This window comes from Gambusia affinis, linkage group LG17 (assembly GCF_019740435.1).
Source record: "Gambusia affinis linkage group LG17, SWU_Gaff_1.0, whole genome shotgun sequence".
Classification (NCBI taxonomy): Eukaryota; Metazoa; Chordata; class Actinopteri; order Cyprinodontiformes; family Poeciliidae; genus Gambusia; species Gambusia affinis.
Genome location: NC_057884.1, coordinates 19,532,411 through 19,547,176, shown reverse-complemented (window position 1 = coordinate 19,547,176; position 14,766 = coordinate 19,532,411). Strand labels below are relative to the sequence as shown.

The window sequence follows — 14,766 nt, the reverse complement described above, 5'->3', positions numbered from 1 at the left end:
ATTTTGCTAAGTTTTACAGGAAAGCGAGCACCTTAGGAGAGCAAAAGCACATTTTTCAATAGCAGGTATTTTGAATACTGGGTTGTATGTCTTTTCAATACATGTACACATGTATGCCAATAAGGAAACTCTAAATTGAGCCCATTAACTCTGACCAGTGTCCATGTGAAGGCCCAAAACGTGATGCTGCAACCAGCATGGTCAATGGCTTTTGCTTTTGCAATTTTACATAAAGATCAGTTCCTCTGTCTGCTTTCTTTCAAATGAACTGTACATCTTAGCAGCTCTTCTGGAGCCTCCCTGGGTCTCTAGACTGCATTTGTAATACTTGTTCTTATTCTGTGGCCTCAAAGTCTGAGTGGTAAAATTTGTTACTTTGGATTTTATTCAAGTGCATCAGAGAGAATAGGGCTAAATATAAATGCATGCCAAAATGTAAAGATTTCTTTTCATAAAGAATGTTTATGTGACAAAAGTAATTCAAGGAGTATGAATACTTTTGCAAGGCAGCTGAACTCTGCTGTGTTCAACAGCTCTCTGTCTTTCAGACTATTTATTTCTTTTCTGACAGACTGTTATCATCACTATCCTCCGATTTGCTTTGACTAAAGGACACGTTCTCCTTTCAATGTCACCCCCCCTCTCTTTGTAGTTTAAAATCACATGTGTGGAGTAGTTTGGATCAGGCAACACAGTACATAATACTGAGCATCCACTGCCAAGGCAGGGTGCGGTCAGCCAACAACCAATCTATAATTGTAAAATGTGTCTGCTGTCGTTTCAGTCAGATGCATGTCAGAATTTCAAATGCAGCACAACTTTAGATAATGACGTCAAGCAAGTGGATGATCAATAGAGTCAAGGTCTTTGAGGATCAGGGTGTCCTTGAAGAGGCCAATTAAACAACTGCAGCTCAAGTGGTCCCGTTAATGGAGAAATCTAAGACATAAGAGGAGAAGAATCACAATATAAAAGCTGCTGATAAAGCAGAGAAAGATTAGGTCCAACTCAAATGGAAAAGAGCTGAAATTTACACCAATCCCTTCAGTGTCAGGTAAGGCTTTTTCTGTCAGTTGGGCAAGTTTAGGTGCACGTTCAGACAGTCTGAAACTTGAATCAGCATCAGCGTGGACACACAATACAGCGCACCTGGAATAACAACCTGTCAGTGTGTGCGACGCTGGCGGTTCAGCGTGTTTCTGGGAAGCCACATAGAGGGGTGCTGGGGCAACACCGTCAGCAAGCAGAGGCTGTAACTGAAGAAAGCCGTGGCCAGAGCCTGTTTGCTCCCTGCGAGTCCAGCCTCCCCCTCCAGTGCGAAGAGAACAGGCAGCTGATGAAATGCATGAAGGTGTAACTCGACGCCCTTATGAGAAAGACACAATAACAGAGGGGGCTCACCTGCAGCTCTGGGCTCAGCTTTGCCACAGAGGGACAAGGGTCTGCTCTGTTTACTTTGACTAACTTACAGTGGAACCGGGCATTAATGATTCACAGTGCCGTGTGCTTGTGTTCGCTCAAGCTGCAGACTCAAACAACCAATTAGTACAAATTAGAACCGATCTCAGACTATTGCATTTCCATTTTAAACTGCCTCCGTCCAATTCTTAGGATGTTCTGCAGCTGCTTAAACCTTTTAGCTTAGTTACACCCGATATCTCTGCACTGGCACGTTGTTCGGTAAAGAATTTGATTTAAGATTTTAGTCTGGACTGTTGAGGCTTGAGGCCCCTTATACATTTCTAAACTTCTGCATCCCCAAACAAGATCCTGAGCTTGCAAGAGGCTAAAATGGTTGTGATTTGTAATTGCCTGAATTATTTTCTACCTAATCATTAGATTAATCAAAACTAAAAGCTCCTGTATTTTTATTTTTGTCTAAATATTTGCAACAAGCATAAATGCAAAGCATGCTGCAGGAATGACTTTGATGCATTGCTTTTTAATCCACTTGCAATCAGAAAAAAGAAGCTTCAGCACAACTAAACTTAACTCCAACTTTTTCTTTATTTTTTTTTCTCTTTGCATCTAATTTTATCGATGTGAAGCATCAAAAAGTTACATGCAACAAATACATGCGTCAGAATCTAAGACAAGAAAATTATATTTAAAAAAAACTTTTAGGATCTGAGTAATAAAGCACTGACAACGGCGCAACCCCGAAAAAAAAAAAAAAAACACACACACACACACACACACACACACGCACACACACGTCTTGCACAATGATCCATACGAAGATTAACTGGATAATTCCCATCCATAAAAACCGTCCAAAATTAAATTGAGCAATGTGCAGAGGTCATTTTTGTGCAGCTGATCTGAGAATGGGGCTTTCTATATCTGATCTTAAACTCTACTTTAAGTTAAAAAAAATAAAAATCGCCTTTACATTACATTTAAATGCAACAACAGAAACCCCTCCAAAGCAATATTTCCATTTAAATATGCCCTAATCATCACGATCTAAGAAATATTCAGCGGTCCGTTCAAGTTAGAGCTTCTTTTTCTTCAGCAAAGTTTAAATTGGTTGTGTCCAACATGCTATAGTCCAGGAAACGAGTGAATATCTGCTGAAATTGTTGCAAATACAGTTGTGTCAACAGTTAGTTCGAAAGTTTAAAGTTGAACCAAGTCGATTTTGATGCGGCGCACGCGACCTCTGCGCGCAGCGAACCTCGAGCGCTGTCAGTCCGTATCAAAGTAAAATGTCATCAACTCACACAGCAGCTAAGTAGTCAGCGAGTCAAAATGTGTTTGTTTTAACTAAAAGCCTACGGATTATGATGTTGTTTTTGATGTGTGAATTAAATACAGCTCGCGCGTTTGGCAACTCGCTCCACGCGCTGTCAAAAAGGGGAGAGAAAAGGGGATTGCGCGAGGGCACGTTTCGCGAGAAACCTCAGAGAAGGGCTGTTATAAAAACAAAACACCTCGCTCATAACACATTGAGGCGAACTTACCCAATGACAGGAACGGTTTGGTTTCCATGTCGGACTCGGAGGTTAGCTCATGCCAGCTGAGACGACCGCGTTCGGGGAGTTTTCTCACAGGCGGCTGCTGGAGCAAAGCGAACCGGACCTGGGCTCTGCTGCTCCGGCTTGCTGCTGCGGCGGCTCCTGTGGCTGCTGGGGGAACCTCTCGGAGGAGAGGGGACTTGACTCTGAGCGGTAAAAGTGACAGCTTGGTGTCTGATGATAGTATCTGGAGATAACCTAATGTTTCTGCCTCTGTTTGCACACTCAGCTGCTGTTCTCTCTCTCTCTTTCTCTCTCTCTCTCGGTTGTACAACAACTCCAACTACTGGAACAGCGCAGCAGAAAGGGACCTGCGCAGGGGGTACTCACACCAACGCACGCCGCACTGCAGCGACGCAGGCGAATAGACATGAAAGGCTTGTTGCGAAGTTTGGAATCAACATGAAAGAAAAGGAGCGCATCACTTACAGTTTTCTACATCACCTAGAGCCCCTTTCAGCTTTGCAGCAGCTACTTATGTCCTGGTCACCTGTGTTGAGTCAGACAGAATTGTTCAACTTATCTCTCACACAACTGGCAGAATCTGAAGTCGATTCACATCTGCTCACGAGTGTTTTATTCACTTTGATTACTGATTAAAAACAATACATGGTCTACATTTCTGCCTCTTTTCACACTTCTGTAAAGCGTCACATTACAGTCAACTCTAAAATGTTGACTGTGATGTGACATTACACATTTACGGTAAGTTGGTCTATGACTTTAATATCATAAACCAACTTAAATAGTGCAGAATTGTCAGGGCAACTGAAAATCTTGAAAAAAGTGCACATTGTGCATTTCTGCTCACCCCTACTGTAGATCCTTAAAATGAAATTCACTGCAACAAATTGCTTCAGCACTTCGCAAAACCATATTTTGCTGCAAGCTCTTCACTTCTAAAGATAAATGCTTGAACGTTCTTTGTTTTACAGCATAGCTAAAGTTCAATCAAATGGAATAATATCTGAATAGATTCCTGGTTGCATTTAGGTCTGAACGAATTTGCTTTGTTCATTGCCATTACATTGTAGTTCTGGCTTTATGTTTTGGCTCCCTAGAAGTATTTTTATAGCATCATTCTGTCCAGCCTACAGTTTGTTTCATTCTGGAGATGCTGTATTCTGGACGATGTGAACTGTTAGCTCCACAATAATAGTTGTCCTGAGCTCTAGAAACTTGGAGGAACTCCAGAGATCATGGGCTGTCTGAAGGCGGTCAGCTGAAGTGGAATTAAAGACAAAGGGACATGAATGCAAGTCACAATTTTCTGATTTTTATTTATATAATAAAAATAATACCATGTTCTTGGTTTATTATATAAAATCATAATAAGATGCACTATAAATTGTTTTTTAACCTTTTGCTACAATGATTTAAAATGAGAAAGAGTTTGTCTTGATCCCTATTCTTAGATTTTGTCTTGAGCCTCTTGGCAGTTTTACTGCATCACTAAAAATGTTTTATCATTAGATTATGCTATCTTTTGACATTTTTCAAATCTGGCCAATTTTTATTGCTCTGACTGATTGTGCTTTATTTTCTGTGCTCATTTTGTTTGCTACTAAATTTGGAGAGCTGCATTGCTCACTCCTTTCTTTACAGGACTGGTATTTTTTTTTTCTGCATGTACTGTTTTACCTCTGGAAATAAAACATTTCAGTTTTCAATACTGTATTTTGCTGATTTTATCCTGGCTTGGTTTATAGAGCAACAAGACTGTATTTAAGAGGTTTTGGGGCCATTACTAATTCATAGAGCTGAGGTTTCTTCAGTTGGGCGGTTTAGTTCTGAACTTATTCACTCTCAGTTTGAGGTATTAGGAGGAGCAAAGCAATAACAAATTATGACTCAAATAATTTTCAAGAAAAACAGGTGGTCCGTTTTAAACATAATTATGTGAATAAATTGCTAACTTTGGCATGTTAGCACACTTGTCTGCCTGTGTGCATTGTCCCTGTCAAATTATGAAAACAAAGTAAAGGTTTGCTGAAATTTCAGAGGGTTATGAAACAGTGAGACAGAGGAAATGTCTCGGAAATGACAAGTGCCATTTTTCTCACTAACAAGAGAAAAAGTCACCTGTTAGTAACTTTTTCTCAACCCTGAGTTTCTGTAGATAAGAACATGATGTGTTGAATTGAGATCATTTAGCCGACATTAGGACATCAGGATGGTCGCATGGAAGTGATTTTTTTTTGTTTGTTTTTATTCTGGGTTAACTAGCAGGCCTGCGTGTGGCTGATGTAATTTACGAATGTGGTTATCAGAGTTAAACTCTCATAGAGGGCCATGTTACTTTTAATAAAATTTTCCCCCCAATAAAAACTTTATTTGATCTTGACGTTTTTTTATAATCTGACGCATTAACATGTGACAAAATAGCAAAAATGGAAATTGCAAAGGGCAAAACCTTAGTCACAGTAACGCATCAGTTCATAAATGAATGTTGTTTGCCTTTGAGTACCATTCACAGCATTAGACCAATGTGCAGTCTTGATGTTTCTCATTATTGCTTTTTTGCTGGACATGTGTTATCGATTGGGATCAAGTCATGTCCCTTTTACATTCCTTGCACTTCCACACCCAATTCTGGCCACATAAACTAGATGAAAGCAGAACATTCATTGTTCTCACAAAAAGACTTCACATAGAAGTTCTGCAGGCGATGTAAATGGCTGCTGCAGCCAGCCTCTAGGCCCCTGCTGTGATCTTGCTTTAACTAAGAACTCAAAGGTGTTCCCAACTTATACTGAGTTATGATGCATAATTAATGCAATGCATGACACATCTAAGATCAAAGGCAGTTGAGAAAAAAAGAGAAAAAGGAAGTCTAATGATTCAAAAGATATCAGAATAAAATGTGTTTGTAGAGAGTTGCAGAAGAGCGAAGAAAACACAATTTGTTCTCTGAGTGCCTCTTTTTGGTTTTTGTTAAGATGTCTTAGATCTCTCTTCTCAAACACTTAAATCATCTTTTCACGATGATCCATTAGATTTATCTGTATTTTGTGCTAACTTCAAATGACTTTTTGTCCTGAGCCCCTTTTCATAATGCAAGGCAGACATAACACGGTTCTTTTAAACACTTCAATCTGGACAGGTTCTCTCATCTTTCCGCTGGATCGAGCTATTAATCCTCGACTCAAGCCATGATTAATAGCAGTCCGACCCTTCACCTTCATCCACATAAATTCTCTTGAGGGTGTATTAGCTCTCTTCAGTCCTTAATATTTTAGGGGCTTTAAAAGACCCTGAGTCTACATTTACCTCTGAATCACAATATCTCTTTGCTCAGTTATGTCTTTTGTTTCTCAACTTTATGCAACGTGTTGGGGCCTCAGGGGATGAGAGACCCCCACTGTTATGCTACGCTTTGCTGTGGTTGCTTTGACAGCTCTCCTCTTCTCCCTTTTTCCCCTCTCTTAAAATGGGTGATAAATGGGACGAGGGCCTTTTGGTGTCCTTTGTGCCTAAACCATTCACAAGAGGCTCATTCGTAAAAGTTATCATGGCTTTGACAGTCATTCATTGGCTTTGACAATGGTTTTCAAAATTCAGGTAGGTACAAATGTAGGACTATTTGAATAAATCATTAAGTCTTTTGAAGGGTGTACAGTTTCAGAAATGAAACTGTGCTTAATGTGCCCATTTCTAAAACCATTAGTCCAATTAATTACTTAATACATCAAAAACCTCTGAATTTGTTTAGAAATTTCATCTAAATAGGTGAGAAAACTGGCCATTGAAAAATATGGTCAGTATTAAAGAGTACCAAAAGCATTCTGACATCATTAGGTCATTTGCATTGTCCACCCCTAAGGAAGGTCCCAATCATCACATCCCGAGTTCACATTCCTTAACCCCCAGGGTCAGGGCTTTGTCTTGGTATAGCAGTGAGGCAACTTCCCCTGCGGAAATCAACACGAGCTGACACAGTAAATGCTGGAGACGAGCACAGAGGCAGGAAAGAGGAGCACCATGAGTGTAACAAATAGCTTCCCAAACACTCCTGTTGCTTCTAAACATCACGAGGACATGCTAACTTATCGAACAGCTAGTGGTGGATTTATGAATTTCTGCTTTCAGGCTCAGAGCTGGAGCCATTACATTTTTCAAAGTTTTGCAAAGAAGAACCTCTGCCACTCAAACCGGTGTCATTGGAAAATTAGTTTGTGGAATCTCTGAGATCAAACTTATGAATAAGAGGTTGATACAACTTGCTTTTTCCTTGTATCCAAAATTAAAAGATTTGTTTGGAGGGTACAAAGGTACGCTGATGTAGCTTGACCAATGCAATAAGGTGCACTGTCTTTATTGTCATTCATGAGGGTTAGGAATTTCAGCAGTCCACCTGAATAGAAGGATTTGAAGTACTCAAGTTGAGGTAACATCTGCAGTCTTCCTTCTCTCAGCACTTGGTTGTACAGCCAGTCAGCAGCAAGAAAAAAGAATGCTACTGCTGGATTGGCTGCTTTTCAATAGTTTGTCCAGCATCCCTCCCCCTAAGCCTCCCAAGCTGCATCCTCTTGAATACTATTAATGTCTTAACATTAATAGACTCACATTGTATCTTAATACAATGTGAGTCTCTGTAGCTTAATATGAAACAAAAGCAGAAGTACATGTCCACTGTTATCACAGAGTTTCAAACTTTGTCATATACTATTTGTTAGTGTCTTTAAAAATGTGTTGAGTATGTTCAAACATAAAAAATTGAAAAATCTTGTCAAATATCACGTCTTGTCAGGAATATCTGATCACGTTTCCACATCAGGTACTTTCCTCATGTTGCCATATATTTTATTTCTCTTGCAGAAAACAGCCACCACAATATTTTACTGTTGGGCTGGTGTAATCCCAAGTGCACCAGTGTCCGTCTTTTTCAAACAAATGTAGCAACGGTCATTATACTACAAACAGCAGTATTTCAGTTTCATCAGATCACAGCACATGTCTCCCAAAGTGAAAGTCTTTGCTCCTGTGTGCATTTGCAAACTACAATCTGATTTCTTATGTTTCTTTTGGAGTATTTGCTTCCTCCTTGCTGAGGGGTCTTTCAGCTCACCTTGGTATTGGGCACATTTTACTGTAAATAATGAAAGAGTCTTATGCCAGCATCTTCACAAGGTCTTTGGATTTTTTTCTGAGGTCATTTTGCACAGTCAGCACATTGATCACGTCTCTTTCCTGAGCGAAGTGATGGTTGGACATTCCAACCATGTCTATACTTGTGTATAGTTGTTTGAACAGATGATGTGGCAACTTCAAGTTTCTGAGAAGCACCACAATTCTCTTCCTAATATCTGGGGTTGTTTTATGTGACTTTCCCATCATATCAAACAAGGAAGCAGTGTTTTCCAGGTGTGGCCTTAGACTACATTCACAGGTGTGTCTCTAATAACTCAGATGCGTAATCTCACCTATCAGAAGTTTTTGAAAGTCATGACATCATCATCTTGGGTTTTCCTCATCGTTTAAAATAGTAATCATTTGACATGTATATTCAGAAATACGAACAGCTTATGAACAGCTTACTAAGTTCCCCCAAATGTAAGTGTTTAGCATATCCTTAGCAAATGTGCAATCCCAGCACAGTCAGAGTTTTCCTCGCAATTCTGACTTTGTTGTGTAAGTACACACTCAACATACAACATGCACATTTCTCCTGAGTTTTCACTGTGTGCAATGTTGGAAAAAGTTCAATGCTTCCTTTTGCAGCCAAACAAAGCATTCCCACACAGCAGATTGTTGTGCAATAACAATGTTATGTTTTTTTTGTAACATTTTGAGGCCGGGCAACTGACTTCTTCTGAACTGCAAGTCCATAGTAAGTAATACTATTTATATTAGCACTTTTAGGCACTTACTATTGTGGATATGAAGAATACTCAGTGAGAAAACATAACATTAAACAAAAAAAGTTACATAGTTGGACTTTTTGTACTGTGCGATACTATTGCACGGTAAAAGTGTTGCAATTATTAGCGAAATTACAAAATTTTGCTGATGGTTATTGTGATTTACAGTGCTAAGCATGTTTTGGTGGGAGTGTAGGTAGAGAATCCAAAAAAGTTAGAAAGTTTGGTTTATTTTATACTGATTTGAATTAGGAACAAAAATCTAAATACAAATGTCTTCACAGATATGCAGTTCCTCTGACTTTATTTTGTGCATCTTTGTCATGAGATCAAGGCATTTCACAGATCCAAGTGTTAAAAGTGGCGCTGTATTTTCATAATTGTTTGGAGCCTCCTTTACTAAGGGCCCCAATCCATACTGAAGATAACATCAACTATCTTTCTAACGTGCCATCTTGGATTTTCAATGCTGCCTCTGGCCAAAATGAGATTCCCTCAACACGAATTGTCAAAGCTCAGACATGCATCATTTTTTAATATCATATTAAAGTGAAATTGGCTACATTTAAAAAGACACAACAATAAATCTTGTCAGCTCTCGGCTTGGGCTGCTTTTATCACAGAGGGGCGAATTACCCTCCCTGAAGAGCATCATCTTCCTCCCAACAATCGAGTGAAGCATTATTGCAAGATGATGGAGCTACTGCTGCTGGGGCTGACAGATTGTGAGGGTGAATTATGGCTGTGTGGAGGGTTGAAGGTGTAGTCAAGCACTTGTATTTTTTTTATACAGCTTGATAAGCAGAGATGTCATCATTTCATTTATATTTATTTGCTTTTTTTTTCCTGCCAAGATCTTTCTTAATACAAGATTTGTATTGGACGCTACATCTGTTTTTCCTTCTCAAATAATACAATATGGGAAGTTATAAAGTGTCAGTCTTTTTCCCTTTAGTAATCTAACCCATCAACTGAAAATGTTTTCACCACACTCTCTTCAGAGTTCAAAATGTTTAATCCAGCTCACTTCACCGTCCATAAAACAGCTTCCATCTGACATGATACAGAGGGGGAAAAATGTCAAAGCTTCTTGCTTTCTTGTTTAGTTGGCTTCTGAATTTTAGCATCCTTCTCTACAGCAGGTGCATCTACAAGGTGTGCTGTCAACCTATCCAACCTGCCTCCACAAAATAATTTAATGTAAAAGCAAATATCTTTTTGACAACACTTTAGTTTTGTTAAGGATTTATGGTTGAGATACCATGATCAAAGTTGAGAAATATGAACGATTATAGAAGAAAAAATAACCGTAACACAGGCCAGAAAACAAGCAACTTGGTGCATAAGACAAAAGCAGTTATGGTATAGTTTCATATTTAAATGGATGTTCAGAAGTTGAAGATTTATCCAGTAAGAAGGAGGAAATGAGCAGAAATTTCTGACTGCAGTAGCACAGCGACTGCATCCTCATAGGATTTCAATGATGAGCCTGGATGAGTCTGATTTACGAACAGTGAGTCCGCAAGACAAGTCTCACTATTTTACACATAATCAGTCTGTATTTTACATATACAACAAATTAATCTACAATTCAGTGGTGTAGCTGTCAAGACATTATCCTGAAAACAATCTGTGGCACATCACTGAAACTATCCTTCCATTTTTTTTTTCCCCTCCAGGGGGTCTTTTGTGGGCTCTAGTGTCCCTTATATGACAGTAGGCTGACAGGAAAGGGGGAAAGGGAGGGGGGAAGACATGCGGCAAATGTTGGTCAGGTCCGGGAATCGAACCTGCGACAGCCACGTCAAGGACTCAAGGCCTCCAAATGTGGGTTGCGCTATCCCCTACGCCACCACAGCACGCCCACTATACTTCCATTTTATGTTGCTTTCTCACAGCATCACAAAGTTTGGCTATAAAAAGTCCTGCAACACTTGTGGTAGAGAAAATGTGCACTACTTCATTTAGCTCAGCCACAGAGAAAAGGTAATGCTTTTGTACCTAAACCAAGGGTCCATTTGTTTCACAGTCGTGCAGCAACAAAATTGATGAAAAATCTGTCATTACCAGAGTTTACCCTCTATTATTGTTAAGTTGATCATTGCCTCAAAAGTTTTTGCTATATTATTTTTCTGGATCAGTGCAATTATTTCATTTTTGCCATTCTAAAGCATTTGTTATTTGGAAAGTTAGCCTTAAATATACAGTACAGACCAAAAGTTTGGACACACCTTCTCAATGAATTCAATTAGAAAGTGTGTCCAAACTTTTGGTCTGTACTGTATAGGCTTTAATATTCTTGAGCTGCAAATATTTTATGCAAGTTGCATATATTGAAGACAGTTCCCATTTACCATAATCCAAAAAATTATGAGGAAGAATATTTAAGCATGGAATATAACTATGCAGTCTACTGCTTTTTTATTTGACCTAAAATCCTCAGAGAATCATGGATTTATTAGTCAATAGATTTATTTCATGTGATTTCTTTTCTCTTTACAGTACAAAGAAAGGAGATAATGTGACACAGTTGGACTTCAGATGGGTAAACACTCCCTGCTGAGGCCAGAGATCTTGTGTACACACAGGGCACAGCACACGCTCAGCGAGTGGGGCCACACGGCTGCCACAAGGATGGATGGTCTAACCAGGCCAGAGTCCAGGTGGGCACAGCAGTCAAAGTGTGACCAGAGACCACCCCCCTGTCTACTGAAGCCATTAAGATCTAAAGAAAAGACAGGCCAGTGCAGATTTTGGGAATTATTGTTCTACAACTGTTGCTTGCGCAGACCCAATGTTCACATTCACGGCCCAGTTGCTGAGTGATCGCCTGACCACACAGGGAGGGATTTTAGTCAGTGGCTCTTTAAAGCAACAGAGTAATTTCACTTAGAGGAACACTAGAGTGAAGTGGAGTAACAAGACACCTCTTCTGTGGCTTCCTGGTTGCTCACCAACTAGTGTTGACAGTCTCTTGCACACACGCTCAAGACCACAGCTAATTATAAACCTCTGAGTCAGAAAATGCGGATGTGATAGAAATAGTGGGTCTTCATTGGCCAAAATCAAAGTCCTGTTTTCTTGTGTCGAAAATTAGGTTTTTTGCTGTGTGAGACTCTCTCACCTCAGTGGATGAAGAAAACGGTACAGTTGTTTTATATATAAAGTTGTCTAAAAAGACACTTTTTATTTGCTGCTAAAGTAAAAAAGAATAAATGTTTCCTTCTATTTTACAAATGTAGCAGTTTTAGTCCACACAGCTCTGTGATATCACTTTTTAAGTTGTTTTTATTTTAGAGTATCGCTCCCAATATGTGAAGAGTTAGTGTTGTGCCTTATTGTCTCCAACAAATGCATCTTGTAGCTATTTTTATTTGCAGCAACTCCCTTTTTAATTAAAAACATAATTGGACTAAACTGAATTTCAGAGAATCACAGTGCATGTAATTGGATTTGAATATGTATCTGATTGTACACATTTTAAATTAAACCATGGGTACCATATAAAATGTTATAATGTTTTACAATATGACACAACAGGATAGAAAACATTGCAATTAATGCTATATTAATACTACAAAAGAAATAATAATACTAAATCAATAAGACACTTAGCAAAATAGGTAGTCTACAAGTTAGATGTAATGTGTATAATTTGGACAGTATTAAAATAATAATAATCTGAAATTTACATAGTGAATATTTATTTGATTTTATTACCTTCTCTATTTTGGCCAAACATTGGAAATGAAAATGCTTTTTGGTGAATAAAGTATGAACCAATTTTTTTGCTTTTCTTAAGAACTAAACTGTCTAACGACAAGCTTGATTGCTTCATCCTTAGTTATTGTTACTTTGAAATTCAAAAGTCTGTTTTAGGCAACATGCAAAGAATGAGTCATTGTCCATTTTTGAACTGTCATAACTTTTAACCTGTGAATATTTTTTCTACCTGCAAATTATGTTGGGAAGAGACAGCTTGATCTGTTTGCAAACATCTTATCTTCAAAATTATTTGTATAATTCTGAACACATTACTATGGTGGTCTGTCATAATTCACCAAATACTGTAGATGTACTGCAGATTTTGGCTGAAAAATAAAGCCATGAATAAGGACATCAATCTCTCATCCAAGAGCAGTTTTATCGGTTTGTCAGCAGACTACTGGAGAGCCGCCCTTCCCTCACACTTTATCTGCCTGCGAACTGGCGGTGTTTGTGTTTGTGTATGCGAGTCTGTGTCTGAGCCACGCTCTCGCTGTGATTTACAGCTCCTCTCTGCTCTCCCCTCCTGTCTGCTGGTCAACTGCCACGGTGAAGGCAGCTACAAGGGACGGAGCGCCATAAATCTGGACACTTCCTACCACTGCCTCCCACTTCAAGGAGATGCCTGTCCCAAGCACGATTAACCCTTTTCCTCTCCGTCTGAACACAGTCGACGACCTCCATCCTCTTCCCACCCCATCAAGGGGCCCGTTCGAGGGGGAGAGGAGGCTCGCTTTCACACTTCAAATGCAAGGAAGCGTTCACATTTGACATTTTTCTTACTGCACAGGAAAAAGCTAATAAAGTCCAACATACACATTTGAAGTTGATTGTTGAAAAGCTGGCATTAGGAACAAATTGTATTACAGGAAAAAGACTGGAGATGTTTGGTAATTAAATTTGCCTAAATAAACAGACTGGATTTGCTTTATGAAAGTACAAAGAATTCTAACAGCATTAAAGACATCCCTGACAGTATGCTAACAGCTAATCCCTTTTTCTCTGTCATGAAAGTGATATTCCACTCCATGTAAGAGAATGTTTTCAAAAGGCTTTAAAAGCCACAAAAGCCTCGTTCTGTGTGAGTGAAGCAACAGTCCCAGCGTGCCAATTTGTAAGGAGGTTTTCATGCTGCTCGGGGTTACAGTAGGAATTGAGACATCTTGTCATTGAGCTGCCTAAATGCAGCTATGAAATCTCAGATTAGAGGTCCGGTGCTGTTGACAGTAGAGACTGGGGCATCATCCTGAGGGCGCGTGTCCTAATGTATTGCTTTCCCCTGCACAAGAAACAAACACACACCCAAACAAACATTCTACTTACCCACTTACAAATATGCACAATCATGCACTGCAAAATGTGCCCTCTCAAACAGACACACACTCACACACATACTCATTATTCATGGAGGACGGCTTACAGATGCTTGATCTCCTCACTGTCAGTCAGGCTTTTCATGTCGGGTTCCAGCTGAGGACACTCGTGGGACCGTTTTTGAAAAACTTTCTGTGGCTAATCAAGCCGTGCCATTCAAATTTCTTTTGAAGACTGATGCAACAAAAGTGTACTGGATCTTTAAAGGAAAGCTCTGAATTATTTACAATGGTGGAGTTCTTTACCTGGGAGCTGCAATAACTGCCTGTATTAGGTTGGGACTATGGAAAAAATGTATTTTTCACAATGTTTGAAGGAATTCACAATAAAAATCACAATATTTCTAGAATTGTTAACCACCAGACAGAATGATTATACAGTTGTCGACTGTCATTAGGGATGATGATGTGAGGGATTATGTCATGGGATGATAGGGGAACCGCCAAAGAACTAAACTTTGTCTAGGCTGTTTTATTGGTCTAGGGAAAATAGTTTTCACATTGATAGCTAGATACTTTACAGTGGTCAAAAACATAAAACATTGTATTTATCAATAAGTTGGGCTTCTTTGCGCTAAATTTATTCTGCACAACATATTTTTTTATCTTGGGAAAATGCAGTTCATCGAGTGTCCTGCGACATTCTGGTTCTGATCTTTGTCAGGCTGGGAATGTGTTGTCATTGGTTAATTTTAAGTGAGAGTAACCAATGGTCACATGTGGTCTACCTCAGAGCTCCATTCCTCATCA

At 39.3% G+C, this 14,766-nt stretch overlaps 1 protein-coding gene across 5 annotated transcripts in view; it reads right to left on the bottom strand.

Annotated features, from left to right (window-relative positions):
- The window catches only part of rxraa (retinoid X receptor, alpha a), a 173,296-nt gene that overhangs the window by 114,516 nt on the left and 44,014 nt on the right, over positions 1–14,766 (bottom strand). For 4 of the 5 annotated variants that reach the window (XM_044144198.1, XM_044144200.1, XM_044144199.1 and 1 more), the window contains exon 1: positions 2,964–3,315. The exons of the other annotated variant lie outside the window; for it this stretch is intronic. In XM_044144198.1, coding sequence (XP_044000133.1) covers positions 2,964–2,991 — 28 coding nt within the window. In that variant the 5' untranslated portion in view covers positions 2,992–3,315. Of the gene's footprint in view, positions 1–2,963; positions 3,316–14,766 lie in introns of those variants that run through there. 5 annotated transcript variants of the gene reach the window in all.